General features: G+C 43.1%; 3 protein-coding genes and 1 long non-coding RNA gene across 4 annotated transcripts in view; 2 read left to right on the top strand and 2 right to left on the bottom strand.

Moving 5' to 3' along the window:
- The window catches only part of LOC135517480 (collectin-12-like), a 66,902-nt gene extending 66,117 nt beyond the window's left edge, over positions 1-785 (bottom strand). The window contains exon 1 of the mRNA XM_064941807.1: positions 277-785. Coding sequence (XP_064797879.1) covers positions 277-283 — 7 coding nt within the window. The 5' untranslated portion in view covers positions 284-785. The remainder of the gene's footprint in view (positions 1-276) is intronic.
- Positions 786-9,509: 8,724 nt separating this feature from the next.
- Positions 9,510-18,551, top strand: LOC135516972 (clusterin-like protein 1). The gene is made up of 9 exons (XM_064941028.1): positions 9,510-9,602; positions 11,073-11,205; positions 12,945-13,093; positions 15,250-15,420; positions 15,552-16,008; positions 16,631-16,765; positions 17,878-18,092; positions 18,226-18,396; positions 18,546-18,551. Exons 1-9 carry the CDS (start codon positions 9,510-9,512, stop codon positions 18,549-18,551), a joined length of 1,530 nt encoding a protein of 509 aa, XP_064797100.1.
- Positions 18,552-19,238: 687 nt separating this feature from the next.
- Positions 19,239-22,609, top strand: tyms (thymidylate synthetase). Its single transcript, XM_064941805.1, has 7 exons — positions 19,239-19,573; positions 19,763-19,836; positions 21,160-21,334; positions 21,434-21,535; positions 21,673-21,848; positions 21,971-22,042; positions 22,323-22,609. The coding sequence occupies exons 1-7, from the start codon at positions 19,351-19,353 to the stop codon at positions 22,458-22,460; spliced, it is 960 nt and encodes a 319-aa protein (XP_064797877.1). The 5' UTR covers positions 19,239-19,350; the 3' UTR covers positions 22,461-22,609.
- Positions 22,610-22,614: 5 nt separating this feature from the next.
- On the bottom strand, positions 22,615-26,710 carry LOC135517479 (uncharacterized). Its single transcript, XR_010452033.1, has 3 exons — positions 26,603-26,710; positions 25,937-26,012; positions 22,615-22,993 (listed from the first exon to the last, which is right to left on the bottom strand). It is a non-coding gene; the product is annotated as an uncharacterized LOC135517479 (long non-coding RNA).
- Between the last annotated feature and the right edge of the window lie 54 nt (positions 26,711-26,764).

The raw sequence follows: 26,764 nt of genomic DNA, 5'->3' as shown, positions 1-26,764 counted from the left end.
TATCAAACAAAGACGGCCACGCGCTCATTGTCCAACTATAGAGAATGATGCGACTGGCGGAGAAAGGCCAAGCCATTTCCCAACGCAGCTGAACTCCACACCACAGGCTCTTAATCTCATCCAGATGTGCAACACACAGCCCAACGCACAAATAAGCACGCACGCACACATATACAGAAAACCGTGAATTCATCGAAATCATAGTTTAGCTACGACTTCAAACTTCTCAAAACTCAATTTTAAGATGAACATAACTGTGCATAACACATACTGTACCTTTCATGGCGTTATATAAATCTGTTAGGAGTGTAGAAGAGATGAGAGTCTCTATGTCACTTTTAGAGCATCTCAAAGTTCCGTCCAACCGGGCAGAGTTGAATCAGTTGCTTTGAGAACAGAAAACTAAACGTGTACACAAAAAGTTCAGCTCCCCCAACTGCAAAATGTAATGATTGCGCACGAACCGCTCCGTTAGGCTATTTGTTCATCCCGAACATCCCGTTAGAATGTCATTGTTCCGTTATTTGCATACATAGTTGAATAAAATATGTAGCGTGCGTTGGAGAAAAATGTAAAAGTTCACGTATTCGTAATATTTTGTGTAGCTCTGTAAAAATGCACCCGTGGCTATAGTGTTAGGTTGTTGATGTCTTCTTTCCAGTACGCTGCGCCTGCCACAATCACAAACCCACAAAAATGTCAAAGCCAAAGGAAGTCCCGCGTCTGGAACCCCGTTCTAGCAGCAAACCACGTGTGTTCTACATCTGTCCGATCCCCCCCCCCCCCCCCCCACTCCTCGCACTCCTTAAAGGGGAAAAGGTGAGGATGCCTTTCAGCGCGAACTCTGGGACCCTTGTGGAGCTGCTAGCAGGAGATGAGATTAGATTACTGGCTTGATGGCGATCGCGTCCTCTGGGTGAAAAATCTGGTACTCATTAAAGACCATTTCAAAGGGGTTGCGGAGGGGGCTCAACCAACATCACTGGACCAACCTAGGACATTAGACAGTGCACTGCATTTTTTTGTGTGCATTCTTTCTCACTTCAAGTAGTATTTATAGGATATAAGACAAAACAGTTGGAATGTTCAATATCCATCCACTCTTTTATAAAGTTGTGAGTTTGCACTACCACCAATAACTATTATCACCCTTGAGAGAAGTTACTACTCTCACAGCTGGGAATGTTGCTAGGAATGCCAGACCATTTTATTCAGCCTAATGGGAACCCAAACACAGACCTTACCCTCTTTGGTTTGTGGCCCCTGAAATGTCATTGCCCTGCAGATGCAGTTCGCTGATCAAATACACAGGGTCTTCTCAGGCTAATTAGGACATCAAGGCAATTAGTATCTTTTATCTTATCTTAAAGCCACATGTTTTACTGAGTGTCAATGGGATACGAGTACACACGGCGTTTCTGTTTTGTCTAAAACGGCCCAAAGTAATATAGAGTCACCTACGTTTGGCGCTTATGTCCACATTGAACAAAGCATTAATTGTGTACGTGTGTATGTGCGCGCGTGTGTGGGTGTTTTTGTGCGGGTGCATGCATGTGTTTTGCGGCAAACTCCCTTGGTGTTCGCACTCAAGCTGATCCTCTGGCACGCGTTCAGTCACAATCTGATTCTACAAACAGATCGATTTCAGGGAAAAACTGAAAATCCCCCAAGCTTTAAAGAGCAGCCACAGATCACCTCGTAAAGCTTCCGGTGCATTCCAAATGGCACCATATCCTGTTTGACAAGGGCCCATAGCGCATTATATAGGGAATATGGTGTCATTTGGAACTCAATTTTCTTATTTATGGATAGAGCCCATAGCCAAGCCTAACCCAGGCTCAGCGTTAAAGGCTTGGGTTATGACACAGTCCGGAGGGTATCGGCTTCTAGACCAGTCTGGAATAATTTGAGGGGTCATCCAATGTTTTCCATAGGGCTGCAAAACTGTTTTTTTTAATTACATTTTTTGACGTTTTTTTTATTTATTTTTTTACTGTTGGCTATAATTGGAGCAGCAGGTTGGTATTAGGGCCCAGGTAGAGATCAGGGCTTGCTGATAGAAAGCAGTTGAGTGGCAGGTAGTCTATATACCAGACTCCTGCTGGGCCTCATTTTGAGGTCGGGACCTCATTTGCTGTGTCAGGGCTCTGTGCAGTACAGAGGGTTCATATTAACCAGACAAGAAATACAGTGCCTTCAGTAAGTATTCACCCCCCTTGACTTTTTCCACATTTTGTTGTCTTACAGCCTGAATTTAAAATGTATTCAAATGTGATTTTGTGTCACTGGCCAACACACAGTATCCCATAATGTCAAAGTGGAATGATGTTTTTTGAAATGTTTCAGAAATTCATTAAAATTGAAAAACTTAAATGTCTTGAGTCAATGTATTCAACCCCTTTGTTATGGCAAGCCCTAATAAGTTAAGGAGTAAAAATGTGCTAAAGAAGTCACTTAAAGTAGCATGGACTCTATCTACAATTTTTTTATTAATTTTTGTATTTCACCTTTATTTAACGAGGTAGGCAAGTTGAGAACAAGTTCTCATTTACAATTGCGACCTGGCCAAGATAAAGCAAAGCAGTTCGACACATACAACGACACAGTTACACATTGAGTAAAACAAACATACAGTCAATAATACAGTATAAACAAGTCTATATACGATGTGAGCAAATGAGGTGAGATAAGGGAGGTAAAGGCAAAAAAAGGCCATGGTGGCAAAGTAAATACAATATAGCAAGTAAAACACTGGAATGGTAGATTTGCAATGGAAGAATGTGCAAAGTAGAAATACAAATAATGGGGTAGGAGCAAAATAAATAAATAAATAAAATACAGTAGGGAAAGAGGTAGTTGTTTGGGCTAAATTATAGGTGGGCTATGTACAGGTTCAGTAATCTGTGAGCTGCTCTGACAGTTGGTGCTTAAAGCTAGTGAGGGAGATAAGTGTTTCCAGTTTCAGAGATTTTTTTTAGTTCGTTCCAGTCATTGGCAGCAGAGAACTGGAAGGAGAGGAGGCCAAAGAAAGAATTGGTTTTGGGGGTGACGAGAGAGATATACCTGCTGGAGCGTGTGCTACAGATGGGAGATGCTATGGTGACCAGCGAGCTGAGATAAGGGGGACTTTACCTAGCAGGGTCTTGTAGATGACATGGAGCCAGTGGGTTTGGCGACGAGTATGAAGCGAGGGCCAGCCAACGAGAGCGTACAGGTCGCAATGGTGGGTAGTATATGGGGCTTTTGTGACAAAACGGATTGCACTGTGATAGACTGCATCCAATTTGTTGAGTAGGGTATTGGAGGCTATTTTGTAAATGACATCGCCAAAGTCGAGCATTGGTAGGATGGTCAGTTTTACAAGGGTATGTTTGGCAGCATGAGTGAAGGATGCTTTGTTGCGAAATAGGAAGCCAATTCTAGGTTTAACTTTGGATTGGAGATGTTTGATATGGGTCTGGAAGGAGAGTTTACAGTCTAACCAGACACCTAAGTATTTGTAGTTGTCCACGTATTCTAAGTCGGAGCCGTCCAGAGTAGTGATGTTGGACAGGCGGGTAGGTGCAGGTAGCGATCGGTTGAAGAGCATGCATTTAGTTTTACTTGTATTTAAGAGCAATTGGAGGCCACGGAAGGAGAGTTGTATGGCATTGAAGCTTGCCTGGAGGGTTGTTAACACAGTGTCCAAAGAAGGGCCAGAAGTATACAGAATGGTGTCGTCTGCGTAGAGGTGGATCAGAGACTCACCAGCAGCAAGAGCGACCTCATTGATGTATACAGAGAAGAGAATTGAACCCTGTGGCACCCCCATAGAGACTGCCAGAGGTCCGGACAGATGACCCTCCGATTTGACACACTGAACTCTATCAGAGAAGTAGTTGGTGAACCAGGCGAGGCAATCATTTGAGAAACCAAGGCTGTCGAGTCTGCCGATGAGGATGTGGTGATTGACAGAGTCGAAAGCCTTGGCCAGATCAATGAATACGGCTGCACAGTAATGTTTCTTATCGATGGCGGTTAAGATATCATTTAGGACCTTGAGCGTGGCTGAGGTGCACCCATGACCAGCTCTGAAACCAGATTGCATAGCAGAGAAGTTATGGTGAGATTCGAAATGGTCGGTAATCTGTTTGTTGACTTGGCTTTAGAAGACCTTAGAAAGGCATGGTACGATAGATATGTCTGTAGCAGTTTGGGTCAAGATTGTCCCCCCCTTTGAAGAGGGGGATGACCACAGCTGCTTTCCAATCTTTGGGAATCTCAGACGACACAAAAGAGAGGTTGAACAGGCTAGTAATAGGGGTGGCAACAATTTCGGCAGATAATTTTAGAAAGAAAGGGGCCAGATTGTCTAGCCCGGCTGATTTGTAGGGGTCCAGATTTTGCAGCTCTTTCAGAATATCAGCTGAACGGATTTGGGAGAAGGAGAAATGGGGAAGGCTTGGGTGAGTTGCTGTGGGGGGTGCAGTGCTGTAGACCACTGTAGGAGTAGCCAGGTGGAAAGCATGTCCAGCCATAGAAAAATGCTTATTGAAATTCTCAATTATGGTGGATTTATCAGTGGTGACAGTGTTTCCTATCTTCAGTGCAGTGGGCAGCTGGGAGGAGGTGTTCTTATTCTCCATAAACTTTAGAGTGTCCCAGAACTTTTTTGAGTTAGTGTTGCAGGAAGCAAATTTCTGCTTGAAAAAGCTAGCCTTGGCTTTTCTAACTGCCTGTGTATAATGGTTTCTAGCTTCCCTGAACAGCTGCATATCACGGGGGCTGTTCGATGCTAATGCAGAACGCCATAGGATGTTTTTGTGTTGGTTAAGGGCAGTCAGGTCTGGGGAGAACCAAGGGCTATATCTGTTCCTGGTTCTAAATTTCTTGAATGGGGCATGTTAATTTAAGATGGTTAGGAAGGCATGTAAAAAAAATATCCAGGCATCCTCTACTGACGGGATGAGATCAATATCCTTCCAGGATACCCCGGCCAGGTTGATTAGAAAGGCCTGCTCGCTGAAGTGTTTCAGGGAGCGTTTTACAGTGATGAGTGTAGGTCGTTTGACCGCTGACCCATTACGGATGCATGCAATGAGGCAGTGATCGCTGAGATCTTGGTTGAAGACAGCAGAGGTGTATTTAGAGGGCAGGTTGGTTAGGATGATATCTATGAGGGTGCCCATGTTTAAGGCTTTGGGGAGGTACCTGGTAGGTTCATTGATAATTTGTGTGAGATTGAGGGCATCAAGTTTAGATTGTAGGATGGCTGGGGTGTTAAGCATGTTCCAGTTTAGGTCGCCTATCAGCACGAGCTCTGAAGATAGATGGGGGGCAATCAGTTCACATATGGTGTCCAGAGCACAGCTGGGGGCAGAGGGTGGTCTATAGCAGGCGGCAACGGTGAGAGACTTGTTTTTAGAGAGGTGGATTTTTAAAAGTAGAAGTTCAAATTGTTTGGGTACAGACCTGGATAGTAGGACAGAACTCTGCAGGCTATCTTTGCAGTAGATTGCAGCACCGCCCCCTTTGGCAGTTCTATCTTGTCTGAAAATGTTCTAGTTTGGAATTAAAATTTCAGAATTTTTGGTGGTCTTCCTAAGCCAGGATTCAGACACAGCTAGAACATCCGGGTTGGCAGAGTGTGCTAAAGCAGTGAATAGAACAAACTTAGGGAGGAGGCTTCTAATGTTAACATGCATGAAACCAAGGCTATTACGGTTACAGAAGTCGTCAAAAGAGAGCGCCTGGGGAATAGGAGTGGAGCTAGGCACTGCAGGGCCTGGATTCACCTCTACATCACCAGAGGATAAATAGGAGGAGTAGAATAAGGGTGCTGCTAAAAGCTATGAGAACTGGTCGTCTAGAACGTCTGGAACAGAGAGTAAAAAGAGGTTTCTGGGGACGATAAAATAGCATCAAGGTATAATGTACAGACAAAGGTATGGTAGGATGTGAATACAGTGGAGGTGAACCTAGGTATTGAGTGATGAAGAGAGAGATATTGTCTCTAGAAACATCATTGAAACCAGGAGATGTCATTGCATGTGTGGGTGGTGGAACTAATAGGTTGGATAAGGTATAGTGAGCAGGACTAGAGGCTCTACAGTGAAATAAGCCAATAAACACTAACCAGAACAGCAATGGACAAGGCATATTGACATTAAGGAGAGGCATGCTTAGTCGAGTGATCAAAAGGGTCCGGTACAATGATGTTTACATGATTTTGAATGACTACCTCATCTATGTATCCCACACATACAATTATCTGTAAGGTCCCTCAGTTGAGCAGTGAATTTAAAAAACAGATTCAACCACAAAGACCAGGGAGGTTTTCAAATGCCTCGCAAAGAAGGGCACCTATTGGTAGATTGGTAAAATAAAAAGCAGACATCGAATATCCCTTTGAGCATGATGAAGTTAATAATTACACTTTGGATGGTGTATCAATACACCCAGTCACTACAAAGATACAATAATAATATTCCAAAATATGCATTCTGTTTGCTATTTGGCACTAAAGTAAAACTTTATGTCCGGAATACAAAGCATGATGTTTGGGGCAAATTCAATACAACACTGATTGCCACTCTTCATACTTTCAAACATGCTGGTGGATGCATCATGTTATGGGTATGCGTGTCATCAGCAAGGTCTCGGGTATTTTTTAGGATAAAAAGGAACATAATAGAGCGAAGCACAGGCAAAATTCTTGAGGCAAACCTGGTTCAGTCTGCTTTCCGACAGACACTGAGACAAATTCACCTTTCAGCAAGACAATAACATAAAACACAAGGCCAAATATACACTGGAAGTGCTTACCAATATGACATTGAATGTTCCTGAGTAGCCTAGTTACAGTTCTGACTTAAATCGTCTTGAAAATCTATGGCAAGACTTGAAAACATACATACCCCAATCAGAAGCCATGGATTACAGGCAACATCCGCACTGAGCTAAAGGGTAGAGCTGCCGCTATCAAGGAGTGGGACTTTAACCCGGACGCTTATAAGAAATCCCGCTATGCCCTCCGACGAACCATCAAGCCGTCAGTGTCATTACAGCACTAAGATTGAATCTTACTACACCGGATCCAACGTTTGCCGGATGTGGCAGGGTTTACAAACTATTACGGACTACAAAGGGAAGCACAGCCGTGTGCTGCCCAGTGACACGAGCCTACCAAATGAGCTAAATAACTTCTATGATCGCTTCGAGGCAAACAACACTGAAGCATGCATGAGAGTATCAGCTGTTCCAGACGACTGTGTGATCATGCTCTCCATAGCCAATGTGAGTAAGACCTTTAAACAGGTCAACTTTCACAAGGCTGCAGGGCCAGATGGACCAGCAGGACGTGTACTCAGAGCATGCGCTGACCAACTGCCAAATGTCTTCACTGGCATTTACAAACTGTCCCTGCCCGAGTCTGTAATACCAAACATGTTTCAAGCAGACCACCATAATCCACGTGCCCAAGAACACCAAGGTAACCTGCCTAAATGACTACCGACCCGTAGCACTCACGTCTGTAGGCACAGATGACGCAATCTCTATCGCACTCCACACTGCCCTTTCCCACCTGGACAAAAGGAACACCTACATGAGAATGCTATTCATTGACTACAACTTAGTGTTCAACACTATGTGGCCTCAAAGCCCATCACTAAGCTAAGGACCCTGGGCTAAACACCTCCCTGCAACTGGGTCCTGGACTTCCTGACGGGCCGCCCCCAGGTGGTAAGGGTAGGTAACAACCCATCTGCCACGCTGATCTTTAACACAGGGGACTCTCAGGGGTGCGTGCTTAGTCCCCTCCTGTACTCCCTGTTCAACCATGACTGCATTGCGAAGCACGACTCCATCATTAAGTTTGCCGACGAAACAACAGTGGTAGGCCTGATCACCAACAATGATGAGACAGCCTATAGGGAGGAGGTCAGAGTCCTGGCAGTGTGGTGCCAGGATAACAACCTCTCCCTCAACGTGATCAAGACTAAGGAGATGATTGTGGACTACAGGAAAAGGAGGACTGGGCATGCCCCCATTCTCATCAACGGGGCTGTAGTGGAGCAGGTTGAAAGCTTCAATTTGATTGGTGTCCACATCACCAACAAACTATCATGATCCAAACACACCAAGACAGTTGTGAAGAGGGCTCAGCAACACCTATTCCCCCTCAGGAGACTGAAAAGATTTGGCATGTGTCCTCAGATCCTCAAAAAGTTTGACAGCTGCACCATCGAGAGCATCCTAACTGGTTCCAATACCGCCTGGTATGGCAACTGCTTGGCCTTCGACCAAAAGGCACTACATAGGGTAGTGCGTACGGCCCAGTACATCACATGGGGCCAAGCTTCCTGCCATCCAGGACCTCTATACCAGGCGGTGTCAGAGAAAGAAAAACATTGTAATTGCCAAAGATTCCAGCCACCCTAGTCATAGACCGTTCTCCCTGCTACCGCACGGCAAGAGGTGCCGGACCACCAAGTCTAGGTCCAAAAGGCTTCTTAACAGCTTCTACCCCCAAGCCATAAGACTCCTAAACAACTAATCAAATGACTACTCGGACTATTTACATTGTCCCCCCATCCCCATTTTTGCACTGCTGCTAATTTATGTTTATTATCTATGCATGATCACTTTAACTCTACCTACATGTACATATTACATCAATTACCCTGACTAACCTGTTCCCCGCACATTGACTCTGTACCGGTAACCCCTGTATATAGCCTCGCTACTGTTATTTTATTGTTGATTCTTAATTATTTTTTATTTCAGTTTATTTTAGTAAATACTTTCTTAACACTTATGTTTCTTAAACTGCATTCTTGGTTAAGTGCTTTTAAGTAAGCATTTCACTGTAAGGTTGTATTCGGCATGTGACAAATACTATTGTGTTTTATTTTATTTGAAATGGCTGTCTAGCAATGATCAACAACCAACTTGACACAGCTTGAAGAATTTTGTGCAAATATTGTACAATCCAGGTATGCATAGCTCTTAGATACTTACTCAGAAAGACTCACAGCTGTGATTGCTGCCAAAGGTGATTATAACATGTATTGACTCAGAGGTGTGAATACTTATGCCAATGAGATACTTCTGTATTTCATTTACAATAAATTTGCCAAAAAGTACTAAAACATGTTTTCACTTTGTCATTATGGAGTTTTGTGTGTATATGGGTACATTTAATTCATTTTAAATTCAGGCTTAAACACAACAAAATGTGGAATATTGTCAATACAAATGTGTTCCACATTTACCAACCTGCTACCATACAGTTTAGATATTGACTAGTTCTGGTCCAGGGTGTAAGTCACATTTGTACATTAAGTCAGTCAAGGAACGTGCACCAAGGCCCTGGACCAGAGCTCGATATTAATATAATGAGGATGACATAAAAATGGTCAGAAAGTGAAAAGGAAACAACATTCCCACAGACCAATTCACACACACACACACACACAGACAGAGAGCACAGTCATTTTTCAATCATGCAAAAGCGAAAGCGGTGTTGCATGCATGGTGGATATTACGGGGCCCAAGGGAAAGGAGGTCTTCGTGCCATGGGGTTCGGTTTAGAGTTTGGGTCTTTCTGGCGTGGAGCCACAGTGAGGCCCTGGGTTGTGTATGAGTGATGGCCATGGCAAACAGGTTAGATTCAGAGTAGAGCCAACACTCAAACTTCGGTGCCAATGTCCGCCATGGGTCGGCCTTCTCTCTCTGCAGTGTGAATATGGGCCATTCGTGGAAATAGTTTCACTGAGACACGTAGCCCGTGGAGAAAAGGCTCTGAAGGCCTCTGGAAAAGATAAGCAGATTTTTTGTTTTGTTTTGTTTTGTTATGTATGCACTGAAACGGTAATCTCTAGTCAGCTGTGCAGGTGAGGTGTGGATGACGGCAGGCTTAATGGTCGATATTGCAAATAGGCTAATTGGATCTAAGATGACTGCTGTCTACAGTCATATAAATAGAATAAATCCTTGGGGAGGAACACATCACACATGCGAACACATCACGCTCGACCGCACGGCGCTACCAAGTCTGCTGCTTTTGTTTTCTCTCATCTCTCAAGGTAAACGTACGTTTGTGCCATTCATCCTATAGCATGTTCCCATCACGTGTTGTAGCTTTGCTTTCTGATTGGTTTCTGGTATGTATTGAGTAAGTAATTAGGCATGTTTGTAGGCTACTATGGATGCTGGTATGCAGGATATCTGTTCGTATTGGCAATAACTGATGACTGATATTCTGGTATGAGAAAGGTATGGTGTGTTTTGTGATGTGTTTTGCTGTTGCAGTCTTTTCTATGGATGATATTTTGCTCATACTGAAATAGAGATTATTGTCAGTAGGAGGAAAAACCTTTTATGTAGTATTGAGTGGCTATCAGGGTTGGAGTCAATTCCATTTTAATTCCAGCCAATTCAGAAAGTAAACCAAATGTTCCTTGTTGAAAAGCATAGAAGAGAATTGGAATTTCAGTGTACTTCATGAATTGATAGGAATGGAAACAAAATTGACCCCAACCCTGGTTGCTATTCAGTTTACCATGTCGTTTTCCAACCACTATTCAGTTACTTAATTTGCATTTCAGTGGAGAGAGACAGATGATTTATTTTGTGAAGTTGAACATATATCTTTTAAGTATAACCCAACTCTAACATTTGAACAATAAGCATAAATAGTCTATCGAGCTATTGATTGTACCCATCCGTTGCCCTTTATGGCTTCGAAATCATTGGCATCTTTTCACCAATCCTTTGAATGCTTAAGATATTTGCACCCCCTTGTGGCAGACAAGGGGATCCCTACGTCATGTCAGGTGTCTATTCAAATCCTCTTGTCTGTGAAGATCAGGGAAGATCCAGAACTGTCGATGAATCAATGACTTCCAGGAAGGTTACGTGAGAAGAAGTCGTCTCTCTAAAGCCCAATTCATAGTCCACAGCCGGCAGAGCCACGATCATCCGACGGCCCCATTGTGACATGCCTACCTACGGGGCCAGTCAAGAGAGCACGTTTTTCTGTATCGCTCTGACCTCAAGTCCTAATATTTAACCAATCGGTTGTGTTTCAGAGCTGCACCTGTGAGAGTACGTCAGTGAAGATGAGAGCACTGCTGATTCTCACCCTCTACATTTCATCTCTTGGGGTCCTGCACTGTGGCCCCGACCCCTCTCCCACAGAACTGAGTGAGGATGTTCTCCAGGGTGAGTTTTGAAATGTACTATACCACATGCAACTTTCTTCACCTTTATCTAACATGTGATGTTCAGCAAAGCCTTTTATCCAAATTGACTTACAGTAGTGCATGCAAACATTTTCATATTCCTTGAACCCACAACCCTGGCATTGCAAGGACCATACTTTACCAGGACTATCGGTGTCACATAATGGCAATCAAAATCAAATCAAATAGTATCTGTCACATGCCGAATCCAACAGGTGTAGACCTTGAAATGCTTACTTACAAGCACTTCACCAACAATGCAGTTCAAGAAACAGAGTATTTAATCAAATAAACTGAAGTAAATATTAACACAATAAAAAAAATATTAATAAATAACAATAACGAGGCTATATACAGGGGGTACCGGTACCGAGTCAATGTGCAGGGGGTACAGGTTAGTTGAGGTAATTTGTGCATGACGGTAGGGGTAAAGTGTCTATGCATAGATGATAAACAGCGAGTAGCAGCAGTGTAAAAACAAAGGGGGGGGGGTCAATGTAAATAGTCTGGGTGGCCATTTGATCAATTGTTCAGCAGTCTTATGGCTTGGGGGTAGAAGCTGTTAAGGAGCCTTTTGGACCTAGACTTGGCGCTCTGGTACCGCTTGCCGTGAGGTAGCAGGGAGAACAGTCTATGACTTGGGTGACTGGAGTTTGGGCCTTCCTCTGTCACCGCCTAGTATATAGGTCCTGGATGTTAGGTATCTTGGCCCGAGTGATGTACTGGGCTGTTCGCCCTACCCTCTGAAGCGCCTTACGGTCAGATGCCGAGCAGTTGCTATACCAAGTAATGATGCAACCGGTCAGGATGCTCTCGATGGTGCAGCTGTAGAACTTTTTAAGGATCTGGGGACCCATGCCAAATCTTTTCAGTCTGTTGTCGTGCACTCTTCACAACTTTCTTGGTGTGTTTGGACCATGATAGTTTGTTGGTGATGTGGATACCAAGGAACTTGTATTTCTCGACCCGTTCCATTACAGCCCTGTCGATGTGAATGGGGGCTTGTTCGGCCCTCCATTTCCTGTAGTCCACGATCATCTCCTTTGTGTTGCTCACATTGAGGGAGAGGTTGTTGTCCTGGCACCACACTGCCAGGTCTCTGACCTCCTCCCTATAGGCTGTCTCATCGTTGTCGGTGATCAGGCCTACCACCATTGTGTCGTTCAGCAAACTTAATGGTGTTGGAGTCGTGCTTGCCGCAGTTGTGGGTGAACAGGGAGTACAGGAGGGGACTAAGCACGCACCTCTGAGGGGCCTGTGTGTTGAGGATCAGCGTGGCAGATGTGTTGTGGTCTACCCTTACCACCTGGGGGGTGGCCTGTCAGGAAGTTTTTGTCCAGGTGGGAAAGAGGCCGTGTTGAGTGCAATTGAGATTGAATCGTCTGTGGATCTGTTGGGGCGTTATGCAAATTGAAGTGGGTCTAGGGTTCCTGGGGTGATAGTGTTGGTGTGAGCCATGATCAGCCTTTCAAAGCACTTCATGACTACCTACGTGAGTGTTACGGGGCTGTAGTCGTTTAGGCAGGTTACCTTCGCTTCCTTGGGCACAAGGATTATGGTGGTCTGCTTGAAACCTGTAGGTATAAGAGACTCGGTCAGGGAGAGGTTGAAAATGTCCGTGAATACACATGCCAGTTGGTCCGCGCATGCTCTGAGTACATGTCCCTGTAATCCGTCTGGCCTATATCCAGATGTTTTCTCTGTTGGTTCTGGGTCCAGGGCTGTCGAGGGATGGTGAGCGTTATGTTGACGAGGAGATGAAGAGAGCCTTGTTTGGGGTGAAGCGGATGAAGGAGGTGATGGAGAAGAACCAAGAGAAGCATGAACACCTCATGAAGACCCTCAAAGAAAGTAGCGACAAGAGGAAGGTAAGCCATTTCACAGACAAAGCCGTGCACATAAAATCATCATACAGTAACATATACAGTGCATTCAGAAAGTATTCATAGCCCTGGATCAAATGTTTTTTTTTCCCTTTCATCAATCCGCACACAATACCCTCGAAATGACAAAGCAAAAACAGGTTTGTAGAACTTCTGTCATATCCAATTGGTAGTTACAGTCTTATCCCATCGCTGCAACTCCCGTACGTACTCGGGAGAGGCGAAGGTCGAGAGCCGTGCGTCCCTCGAAACACAACCCTGTCAAGCCGCACTGCTCCTTGACACCACGCACACGTTTAACCCGGAGGCCAGCCGCACCAATGGGTCGGAGGAAACAAAGATGAATGGAGAAAAGTACAGAGAGAATGGGTGAAACTCATTCTTGCATCGTTATACCCAAGAAGACTCGATGCTGTAATCGCTGCCAAAGATTCTTCAACAAAGTACTGAGTAAAGGGTCTGAATACTTATGTAAATGTGATATTTCAGGGCCTCCCGAGTGGCACAGTGGTCTAAAAGGTACTGTATCGCAGTTACTACAGATCCCGCTGTAGTTTTGGTACCCTTCCCCAGATCTGTGCCTCGACACAATCCTGTCTCGGAGTTCTAAGGACAATTTCCTCGACCTCGTGGCTTGGTTTTGGCTCTGACATGCACTGTCAACTGTGGGACCTTATATAGACAGGTGTGTGCCTTTCCAATGTCCAATCAAATGAATTTTCGACAGGTGGACTCCAATCAAGTTCCAAACTTCTTCCATTTAAGAATGATGGAGGCCACTGTGTTCTTGGGGACCTCAAATGCTGCAGATCTGACTTCCCCACATACAGAAACCCATCACACATTTTCTGCCTCATAAAAAAAGGGTCATACAGAGACCACAAAGCAGACAACTGAGTTGTGGATGTGGACTTAAGGAGGGCGTAGAGTACAATTTCAAAAACACTGTTTTTGCATTGTCATTATGGGGTGTGTAGATTGATGAAGGGAATTAAAAAAAAAATTTTTAGAATAAGGCTCTAACTTTACAACATGTGGAAAAAGTCAAGGGGTCTGAATACTTTCCGAAGGCAATGTATAAGGTACCAAGATAATAACAAATCACAGATTATTATCTGCATATGATTTAGGCAGTGAAAGATAGCACTTGGTTGAACACACCACAGCATTTAAGGCACAAGACAATTTGCGTTAATGTAACTCTATTAAGCATATGTACAAATATGTAAGTTATGCTCTTCCCCGAGGATAAGAATGTCCTCCAAATGAATAAATAACGTCATATCTGATTATATCATCAATAAAATAAACCCCACTGTAAGAAATTAATCCACGGTGAGAGATTTGGAGTCCAAAAAAGCATTAATCATCCTGAATCTAACGGGCTGTGTCCCAAATGGCACCCTATTCCCTATGTATTGCATAGGGTTTAGGGTACCATTTGGGATGCAAACAGGCTCACCATCTTCTACATGCCGCACACTGACACCAACGCTCTGACTTCCCCACACACAGACACCCATCGCATAGTTCCCGCCTCATAAAAAAAGCTCATACAAAGCAGACAGTGAGTTGTGGATGTGGACCTAAGGAGGGCGTAGAGTACAGCCCAGTCAGGATTAATGGGCTGACTGTAGATTTATGTCTGTGTTCTGCATTCGTTCAGAAGGGAGGGTACTGTGAGCCAGGGCCTAGGAGGACCGCTGAGCTGAAGGGGCCTCAAAAGCACATCCTCCTCTTTCTCTCCTCATTGACCACACATTCACCCTACACACTGACAGAGATTAGTACAGAGGTAACCAGGAAGAAATGGAGAGGTTACAAGGACCATTAGGCATGGTTATATTAAAATGCAGCACAGTACTTTTTCATATGATCATTGAAATGTGGTTCCATTAAGTCAGTCCAGTTGATCTTGCCTGTTAATACCTCTAAAGAACACCCCAGTTTGCTATTGAATTTACCATTTTGGCTGCATTTTAGTTCCCAATATGATCTATTCCATAGTGAAGTTTCCTCTAGATACAGATCTAGGATCAGCTTCTCCTCTCCCAAGCCTAACCATTAGTGGGGGGATATGCAAAACGAACCCAAGATCTGCATCTAAGGGCAACTACACTTTACTCTTTATTTTACTGAAGGGGGCAGTGCAACTGGCCACGGAGGCGGAGCTAAAACTTCAGAAGGCGGAGGAGCAGTGCCATGATTCGCTAAGGACATCATTTATGGAGTGTCGACCCTGCCTGGAAGACACGTGCAAGACATTTTACACCTCCACCTGCCGGAGAGGCTTCTCCTCCTTCTCTTTCAAAGTAAGGCCTTTATCTCTGCCTTCAAGGCCCCTTACACATCCGCGGCTGCATCGACCCATGTCTTATCAAGTAGGCCCAAGATTGGTACAAATTCAGCTCCATTTAGGTATTTGGTTCTCTTCTGCTCACAGGTGGAGGAGTTCTTCAGGAGGTTATCCTCTCAACTGGAAACTCCAGACCAGGTTGTCAATCAGAACCAAGATAACCTGAACCAGACCCAGAACTCGGACGATCCAGATCTGGAGCTGGTGCGGCTGAATGCCTCCTTCAGTCAGATGCAAGGGAAAATGAGCTCCCTGCACAACCGGAGCACAGAGCTGGTCAACAACATGCACCAAGAGTTTGGCCATGGCTTCTGGGTGGCCTTTACCACTAAGCTGAAGCCCGAGCCCCTCTTCCCCACACAGGAGTCCCCTAGTGGGGGCTTCTTCATGGGCATGGGCCGCCTTGGCAGCATGGGCCTAGATGATGTGTTGGAGGAAGTATATGACTTTGGCCGGGCGGTAGTGGAAGACTTCAGCGATGCAATGACAGATGTCTTGGACGAGATGCAGGAGGCTGTAGATGAGGAGTCTTGGCAGCAGAGAGGTATCCAATGATAATAGCCATTCGATACACATTCAGACTACTGGCAAATTGGATCATTATCAGATTTGTCAGGAAATACAGTATCTATTTCATATACCATTATATAATGTTGAGATTTCAAGATTTAAGTACTATAGTCAACGATTGTATAGTATGAAGATGCCTAGAAACTGCTCCTCCAATATAAATCCCAGATTGCGTTTGTAGGTGATGTCATGGCAATGTTGGCTAGCTAAACTCATGCACATAAACACGTCACCGTGTCTAACTGTCATTCTCGCACCGAACTGCTCATGTGCAGGCCATCAAATCAGAGGCACCCCTTCATCCCTTTCATGAGGTTGGAGTAATAAAATGTTCAGCTACGTAAGACATTGACTCGAATCTAGTTTGTGCCTTTAGATTTAGAGAAAAAATAACAACCAATACTTTCTCCCGTTGACTTCCCAAACCCCTGATTGGTCTGTTGAGCCTGTTCGCAAAGTGTTCCCAAAATATTTTCAATGTTGGGCCTCTGGGTTTAGAAACTCTGTGCTATAGTTATCACATTGTGGTGTCTCTCTAATTTGATACAGCTCCGATGATGTTTTCCTGTGTGCTGTGCCCCTTTCCAAAAACACAGAGTCCTTCCCTAGCTGGAGCTGGGTCCCAGTTCCATTCCCAGATATGTATCTCTGTAGACAGCTCCGCAGGCAGGTAGCAGAGTGCTGGCAGCTGCAGAGACTGTGCGAGTCCTGTCAGGACACTTTGGTGAAAGGTAAATATTGATGATCATTATTGAACTCTCATTGAATTAAAAGGTTTCCTGTCCTATTGGAACACATGGTTCAAATTACACATTGCGCCCCTTGGGGATTCCCATGAAATGGTGTTCTATGGTCTAGATTCTAGACTGTTAACTTAAGTGTTTGACCATGCCGTTGTGTAACAGAGTTGGTCTCAATTTGCAAATCACTAGCTTTTCTAGTGTAATTAGCTAAGACAGGGACAGATGAGGACGCTATACTGTTTAGCAAGCACAGTGTTATAGGGGGGAATGTGGTAAGTTGAGCAAAATGGGTAAATTGAACTACCCTTGTTTCTAGGAAACCATATACAAAATGTTTCATTTCACCAAATATTTAGGAAGAGGTTGTCAAGTCATGGAAGTTGTGAAGGAAGAAACCACATGGAAAAGGTTGTAGCAAGTTAGGTCCAAAAACTGATTTTCACCAAGTATGATTAATATATTGTGTTAGAGGTTTCGTGATGCTTGTATCTAAACCAAAGTAGATCATTTAAAGGTTGTTCTGTAGATCAGTTGTGGTCTCTATAAACTTAAATATGAGGTACCTAAACCTTGCATGAAATTGCTTCCTTGTAACTGTGTGGGCTAATATAGTCAAAATGTTTGCCTTGGGGTAAATTGAGCCAATGGTAAGTTGAGCAAATTGAAGTGTTTTCTTCTCAGTTGTAACGCAAGGCATTATCGCTGGGATATGAGATAACAACAGGGCATGGCCTATTTTAAAAGTGTTTTAAAAAAAAAGTTAAAAAGTTAAACCTGTGTTAATAGCTGCTTAAAATGATTAACAGACAAAAACGTGATTGTGTTGAATTTGTGTTTGGGAAAGAAAGATAGACATGGTTTTAAAAGGTAGTGGTAATATTACATTTAGTACAGAAATGTGTAGGCGGCTTAACTTACCCTGTCCAGTGGTAATATTTACATACATTCTGATTCTTTCCAGGGATACACAACATCCTGACATACATGTAGACATCTTCATTATAAAGAATACTATATTTCCCTTGACAGAGTTGATGCTGAATGTAAGAAATGTCTACATTTCTCCCCACTCTCCCCTTATCTGTATCATGTTCCCCCAGAGTGTCCCAGTGTTAGGGAACTCCACTCTGCGCTGGAGGAGACCTACATGCTGCTCAACACGTCTCGTCTGCAGTATGAGGAGATGCTGCAGGTGGTCCAGAAACACACGGATGACACACGCACCTGGCTCAGCGCCATGGAGGCCAAATATGGCTGGGTAACGCAGCTCACCAATGGCACCCTGGGTCCTCGGTACATCTTCGGTGTGAGCGCGGTAAGTTCACAGTACACACGTAAATGGTTGTCCTTTTGTACCTCTGATGATGATGTTGTTGATGATGATTTCAGCCCTTTAGAAAAAAATATATATCATTCTCATGATTACTGTGTTGTAAATATGTTTCCAGGTGGTTCTACAGGTGAGGGATAACGGGTTTAAAGGTGACACCAGAGTGGTGTTGAACATCCTGAACTCTCCTTCATTAACCCTCTCCGTCCCTGCAGAGCTAGAGGTGCAGGACTCTGCCTTCATTCAGTATGTGGCCCAAGAGGCCCTGGCCCACTACAAACAGTCAAAGGTAAGTATAAAGTCTGCAGCTAGGCAAAACGTACATGCCATGATCACAGTACCCAGACAATTCCTTATAATTTAAATGTCTCATACAAGCTAGTTATACATGACAAAAGTAATGGGTTGTATCCTGCATTGTTTCTGATCCTTTCACAGATATGAAGTAATCCGAGGATTTTGCAAGCTGCGCTATTCATAAGCCTCAATTTACCATTGTGTGTCTACAAGTTCCTTGGAATGGAGCATTATGTTTAAGGTTGTATGCAACATTTGGTCGAGCTACGAGCTATACTCTTTACACTAAGTGATGGAATAAAAAAATGTAAGCAACATGTGTTTGATCAACTTTTACATTTTTACTGATGATTAAATTAAATTTTTAATTTTACCTTTATTTAACCAGGCAAGTCAGTTAAGAACACATTCTTACTTTTCAATGACGGCCTGGGAACAGTGGGTTAACTGCCTGTTCAGGGGCAGAACGACAGATTTGTTTGTCAGCTAGGGGATTTGAACTCACAACTTTCCGGTTACTAGTCCATTGCTCTCTAATCACTAGGCTACCCTGCCGCCCCTGTGACTGTAAACATTTCCATGGTTATTTTTATATATTTATGTTGATACATCACTCGTTTCTGATAAAGAAAATGCACAAAGCTCCCCCCTCCCCACCCCAAAAAAAGGACGTTAAAGTATGACTTCCCGGAATATAGAGGCGGGGATTACCTTTTGCGCGTTTTTTCCCCAATCTCCCATTGGTCCAGTTGTAAAACCAAGAAGCACGCTTGCCCTCGTCTCTTACTTGATTGGAGGAATATCTTCTATGTAGGTGTGTCTTCGAGGGAAAACCAAAATAAACCGGGAAATGTTAAATTTACCATAGGAGTAGAAGAAATCAACCAGTGCTTCCACTGCATGAATTGTGTCAGTATTTTTTGTTGTTGTTAAACTAACCAACAAAATGCCTGCTACTTCTGACATACACACAGCGCAACCTTGTAATAACGAAGAGCCTAAGAAGGCAGATAGTCAGGTGGGACAAAGTTCGTTCTCTCTCTTCTGTGATGAACGCGGGTATCTGAACCAATGTGAATACATTTTGCAACATGGACATCGAAAGGGAGACCGAACAGGAACGGGGGTCATCTCTGTTTTCGGTTCACAAACGAGATACAGTCTCCGGGGTAAGTCGATTTAACTAATGTTAAGTATGTGTGGGAAGTTGTGCGTAGACGGTTAATACACGATTAAAACATGTAATTTTCCCGCCATGGCGGGAATTGCACAACGTAAGTTGAACGTTACCTTAACTGGCTTTGTATGGGACCTCTGTTCAAATGACTAGCTTTTTTTTCTTTCATTTATCATTCCAGATCAGTTTCCTTTGCTGACGACGAAAAGGGTTTTCTGGAAAGGAATTCTCGAAGAACTACTGTGGTTTATCAAAGTAAGAAGGAAGCCATGTCCCCCGAAATAATGCACCAGTGACCACGTTTACATGCACACCCAATATCCAGCAATTATTCGGAATACTCAAGTATTCTGTTTTTTGAGTTGGCTAATATTAACGTCATATCCCCTTAACAATGACCGGAATACAAGCTTTCCCGTGTTATGTAAAACTAGGAGAAAATGCCTAGGATATGGTGCTTTTTAGACGGGGAAACTCATGTAAACATCTTATTCGGTTTACTGTTTTACGCGGTCTGCGCAGGCTCGGGTTGCATAAATCGTGCCATCGTCACACAACACCCTAGAATGCGAACACCCGTGATTCAAACGTCCTCGCACAACACCATAGACTGTTGGCAGTCTGGTGACGTTTCCATCTGATTGTCAAACAAATCACTTCAAAAAGTAGGCTACCTGTGCAGTTAGATCCACCATTAATAATGCCATTTATTTTTCTGATATTCCATACGGGACCTTAATGCAAACTGGCTACTTTCACCCCCAATAATTAACTACATTTGTTAGGCCATTTGTTTGTCAACTATAGTTAAATACATGCAGCTTCTATTCTGTCATAACTTGTTGCCTTGTAAGACTAGTCCTCACCAAAACAATGTCATGCATCGATAGAATGAATGCATTAATCTAGTTAACACCGGTGAAGTTGTCGATTTCGTTTAGGAACCGGGAGAAAACGCAACAACTCAAACTGGAAAGATTGGACCTGTGTAAAATGTCCAATGCCATCAGTTTGATCGGTTTTAAAGAAATTAAAAGCTGAGAACGATGAAACACGTTTCTAATAAGACTTCAGTTCATCTGGGACGCATGTTTTATGTAGTTGAAATACAGTCTGATGCATGTTTTATGTGGTTGAAATAGTCTGTGCATAAGTGTGGAAGATAACTCGAGATGCTGAACAATATTATTTCTTCACTACTGTTGCTGAGAAAATGATTATTTGTTGTATCCATTATTCTGCAAGAGTAAATATTATATTTCCCTACATGTGAAAGGTTAGAGGCCTACAGCCAGTGTCCGTCCATACTTCTGTTTTCTGTTCCATTTTACCCATGAAGTTCAATTAGGAATATTGTTTATTCAGGGATACTTGTGAACGGGATATCACATGTGCATGTAAACAGATATTCCTGAATAAGATCTTAAGCGCGATATGAGCTGCTATCCGGAATACTGTATGCACATAAACGCCGTCACTGTTATAATGCATTGAATTTAATGTTTCCACTAGATGGCGGGCCATACCAATACATCGGGCAGAGACATTGACGGATCTTGTTCTGTGTGTTTGCTGTAGGGCTCAACAAATGCCAAGGAGCTCGCCGAGAAAGGGGTGAAGATCTGGGATGCAAATGGATCGAGGCAGTTCCTGGACAAAATGGGGTTTACAGACCGGGAGGAGGGAGACTTGGGACCCGTGTACGGTTTCCAGTGGAGGCACTATGGTGCAGAATACAGCGACATGCACAAAGGTCCATCACCCTGACATGGTGTTGTAGGATTATGTTGTTTCAATCCAACCAATTTGAACTGTAGTGCTTAATTCTCTTGCCTAATACTTCACTTTATAGATTACACAGGACAAGGTGTGGACCAACTACAGATGGTTATTGACACTATCAAGACTAATCCAGAAGACAGGAGAATCATAATGTGTGCATGGAACCCCAAGGGTATTTGACTAAAATATTCCATTCTGATTTTGCACAGGTCTAGATTATTACATTTGCAGTAATGATTTCAATGTGTATTCCACACTTAACAGTCAGTGATTGTTTGTACCGCTCACACCCACTCCTGTGCTGTTCAGACCTGCCCCACATGGCGCTGCCCCCCTGCCATGCCCTGTGCCAGTTCTATGTCATTGACGGGGAGCTGTCGTGTCAGCTGTACCAGCGCTCGGGGGACATGGGCTTGGGAGTGCCCTTCAACATTGCCAGCTACGCCCTCCTCACCTACATGATCGCTCACATCACAGGACTCAAGGTGGGGCAGACACTGGTTTAAATATCCTACTCTCAACACCTCCCTTGATTTGACTAAAAGAGGATATTTTAATAAGAGGTGTAGTAAATTTAAGAGATTTCTTGCCTTGTTTCCCCTTTTAGCCTGGGGACTTTGTGCACACTCTGGGAGATGCTCACATCTACAGCAACCACGTCGAACCCCTCAAAGTGCAGGTAGGTTCATGACCGATATAGCAACACGGGCAACTTTGACATTGAGATATACACTACAGTGACGGGTGTGTAATGCTACAGCCAATGAGATGTATGCATACAGTACCAGTTAAGATTGGCCACACCTACACATTCAAGGGTTCTTTATTTTTACCATTTTCTACAATGTAATAATGTTGTCCATCAACGGGTGACTCCCATTTTAAGAACCATTGTCTCAATCTATAGTTTTTGGACAATGTCTGGCCGCAGCCTAAACGTGATGACCCTTCCCTTACAGCTCCAAAGAGAGATTCGGCCCTTCCCCAAGCTGAAGCTCCTCCGGACGGTTGAGAAAATAGATGACTTCTGTGCAGAAGACTTTGAGATTGTTGACTACAATCCCCACCCCACCATCAAAATGCAGATGGCAGTTTAAATGGGCTTCAATTAACTAATATATGGGTGGTTGTCCTTTTTAATTGATTTAAATATTCAGGTACAGTCGACCGGTTGCCTTTATTTTTAGATTTAATTGTGTATTTTGTTTGTCATGTGATTTTTGTAAATAAAGAATTTATACATTTAGTTGACTTGTTAGTTGGCACAGAGCATTGGAAACATGTTCTAATATTAAACAACACTTTATTGAGACAGAACATTAGAGTACAGATCTAGGATCAGCATACACTCCCTCAGTTATAACCTTATTAATTTCCCCTCACAAATTGTTAACGGACCCAAGATCTACTTCTAGGGGCAACTTCACCCTACTCCACATTCCTCACGGGTCCAGGAGCTTCTTCCACATTTCTGAAGGGTATCAGTGTCTGCACTGATGAGTCCCAACATCTCACTGGGGTAGCCTGGATCCTGATGGAACAATGACCAACAGAAATGGTCATTATGATTAAAACACCTTGGGAGGCATGTAGTGGGTGTCCTGAATCACGTGACTTTAAAGTGCTCATCCTGAGAAAGACAGGAAAAGATTTAATTTCAGCTCCTGACCCCAGGTCAAATATTAGTTATAATCACGGGGGTCATGGTTATATTGAATGTTTTGTCATTGTGGCTGGAATATTACCGTAAGTGACAGAGTGAAAGGAAGCCTCTACATAATACAAATATTCCAAATGATGCATCCTGTTTGTAGTAAGGGACTAAAGTAAAACTGCAAAACATTTGGCAAATTCACTTTGTCCTGAATACAAAGCATTATGTTTGAGGCAAATACAATACAACATCACTAAGTACCACTCTTCATATTTTCAAGCATGGTGGTGGCTTCCTGTTATGGGTATGCTTGTCATCTACAAGGTCTAGGGAGTTTTTTAGGATACAAATAAATGCCATAAGCACAGGAGAAATCCTGGTCTTCTTTTCAACAGACACTGGGAGACAAATTCACCTTTCAGCAGGACAATAACCTCGAACACAAGGCCAAATATACTCTGAAGTTGCTTACCAAGACGATATTGAATGTTACTGAGTGACCTAGTTACAAAATCTATGGCAAGACTTAAATGGCTGTCTAGCAACAACCAACTTGACAGAGCTTGAATTATAATCAATAATTGTACAATCTAGGTGTGCAAAGCTTAGACTTACCCAGAAAGACTCAGATGTAATCACTGCCAAAGGTTCTTCAAACATGTACTGACTCAGGGTTGTGAATACTTATGTAAATTAAATATTTCATTTTCAAAAACTTTGCAAACAAATCTAAAAACATGTTTTCACTTTGTCATTATGGGGTATTGTGTGTTGATGGGTGAGAGTAAGAAATCGATTTAATCCATTTTGAATTCAGGCTGTAACAACAAAATGTGGAATACGTCAAGGGGTGTGAATACTTTCTGAAGGCACTGTATCTATGTCAGTCTGTCTCTCTCTGTGTGTATGTTCCTATAGTTGTGCTCTGCATTATGAGGTTTACTGCATCCAATGGCGTAACAGATTAGATTTACCAGTGTGTTGTTGGGTCCAATCATCTGCCGTATGAGACTTCACTGGTGAATGGCATTCTCTCGGTCAGCCCCCACAGTCTTGCACTAAATGATGGATGGACCAAGTTCAAAGTGATGGTGGGGGCTGACCTAGAGGAGTCTCATAAGGCAGATGATTGGACCCAACAACACACAGGTAAATTGAATCTGTTATGCTATTGGATGCAGTAAACATAATGCAGTTGATTGGACCAATTCATCCTGCAGCCAATTGTCTTCTCTGTTTAAGACGATTGATGCCAACCAGAGGTTGGACATAGGTGACCTGGGGGACCAGGCTGCTGAGTACAAACCCATGTGGATCAAAGAGCCCACCTCACCCGACAACATCCTGGGACATGCTGCCATCTCCAAGGTGATAAGGGGAAGTGAGAAGGATCTGAGGCCTGGGCTCTTTCTGAATGTGTCTTTCTGTGATTCCTCACATCCTATTTCCTCACTTCCTTCTCAACTGCTTTGGAGAAGGTCCAAGGTCCCTCCCCCCGGACCTTCTTCAAAAACAGTTTAAAAAAAATGTTTGCAGATATATTAAAGAACTAAAACAGAAATACCTTATTTACATAAGTATTCAAACCCTTTGCTATGAGACTTGAGGAACGACAATGGTGTTGATCCATTCTCAGTCTTTTCATATCACAACCATTAAACTCTGTTTTAAAGTCAAATCAAATCTTATTTGTCACGTGCCGAATACAACAGGTTAGCATGCACCGAATATAACCTTACAGTATAATGTTTACTTATAAGCCCTCGGCCTCTTGGTGAAATCCGTGAGCACTTTCCTTCCTCTCCGGCAACTGTGAGTTAGGAAGGACGTCTATATCGTTGTAGTGACTGGGTGTATTGATACACTATCTCAAGTGTAATTATGAACTTCACCATGCTCAAAGGGATATTACATGTTATATTATATCAATGATATTCAATTCACCCATTTACCAATAGGTGCCCTTCTTTGCAAGGCATTGGAAAACCTCCCTGGTCTTTGTGGTTGATTCTGTGTTTGAAATCCCCTGCTTGACTGAGGGACCTCACAGATAATGTGTGGAGTACAGAGATGAGGTAATCATTCAATAGAGTGAGTCCATGCAACGTATATGACTTGTTAAGCACATGTTTTTCTCCTGAACTTATTTAGGCTTGCCATAAACAAAGGCTTTGAATACTTATTGACTCAATACATTTCAGCTTTTTAATTATTCATCTGTAAACATTTCTAAAAACATAATTCCACTATGACATTATGGGGTGTGTGTAGGCCAGTCATGCACAATCTCAATTTAATGCATTTTAAATTACACAACCAAATTTTGGAAAAAGTGAATACTTTGTGTTATTAAAGTAGTCAAAAGTTTAGAATTTGGTTCCATATTCCACGCAATGACAACATCAAACTTCCGACTCTGCATATTAGATGTTTTTGCAGCTCTGATTCTACCGATAGCTACGCTATTGAGGAAAAATGTACTTTCTATGCCTGTGATATGTGGTTGTCCCACTTAGCCATTTTAAGAGGAATGCACTAACTAAGTCGCTCTGGATAACAGTGTCTGCTAAATTACTGAAATGTAAAAAAAATTAACACTGCATTCAGGACCGCCGCTGTGGCCAACTGAATTAATCATTTCTCTGGTCCAATCCGGCACAACATGGGGAAAAGTGCTGCACACACACACACCTTTCAGTGAAGGGCGGCAGGTAGCCTAGCGGAGAGAGCGTTGCGCCAGTAACTGAAAGGTTGCTAGATCTAATCCCCAACCTGACAAGGTGCAAATCTGTCGTTCTGCACCTGAACGAGGAACTACACTGGTGTTGATCCATCCTCAGTCGTTAACTCATCATTGTAAATAAGAATTTGTTCTTAACCGACTTGCCTAGTGGAGTGGCTATATGTAGGCATACTCACCCATCACATTTGCCCACTGCTGGTGAGAAGGTAAAATCCACAGAAATAACTCAATCTCCTCTAGATTTCCCCACAACTAGGGTTGACAGGGTTTCCACAGCACACACCACCGCAGTTTGAAGGGACAAAAGTGAAAGTTAGTGATTCATTTGAAAACCGTAGATAGTATTATCCTCAGACTAGCAGGTAGGTTGACATTGGGACAACTAGCATAAAATCTGCAAGAATCTGTAAAATAATAGTCAGCCTGCATTTGTTCTAGTTGTGCCTATTAATACAAAGCTGTGTGTGTTGACACATATTACCACAATATGACGCTGTGGATAACATGTATTTGTTGGTTACAGAAAGCCAACCAATTATAATACTCCAAATGTATTTAAATTGTGTAGTTTGTGGATCAAGAATCTGACCAATTTCTGTGCCGCTGCCCACAAGTAAAAGTCAACCCATATCATCGCATTCCTTGATCAGTTTCGATGACAACATAGGCGACAGAGTAGTCCAGGTTGGTGATGAAAGAAGCAAATGTATTATTGCATTGTGTAATAGTTAGAACTACTGGTGGTACCTTATGTATAACATTTTACGTGAAGCAAGCGCAGCAGCAATTAACTTTTATCTGCAACTTCTGCAATAAATCAGTCATTACATTGATGCACGTACCATTGCGCCTGAACAACGATGCTCAAAATACGTATCACTGACTGTCAATTTGATATTTGTAGAATTCAAATCAAAAAAAGCTAACAGGGAAGTAGCCCCTTCTGTACTATCGCAATTTCAACAGGGAGTCCCGCCCACTGCGACTAGTTGAAATGCCTCTGC

Source organism: Oncorhynchus masou, chromosome 28 (genome assembly GCF_036934945.1).
Source record: "Oncorhynchus masou masou isolate Uvic2021 chromosome 28, UVic_Omas_1.1, whole genome shotgun sequence".
Lineage (NCBI taxonomy): Eukaryota > Metazoa > Chordata > Actinopteri > Salmoniformes > Salmonidae > Oncorhynchus > Oncorhynchus masou.
This window is presented reverse-complemented; position numbering and strand designations above follow the sequence as displayed.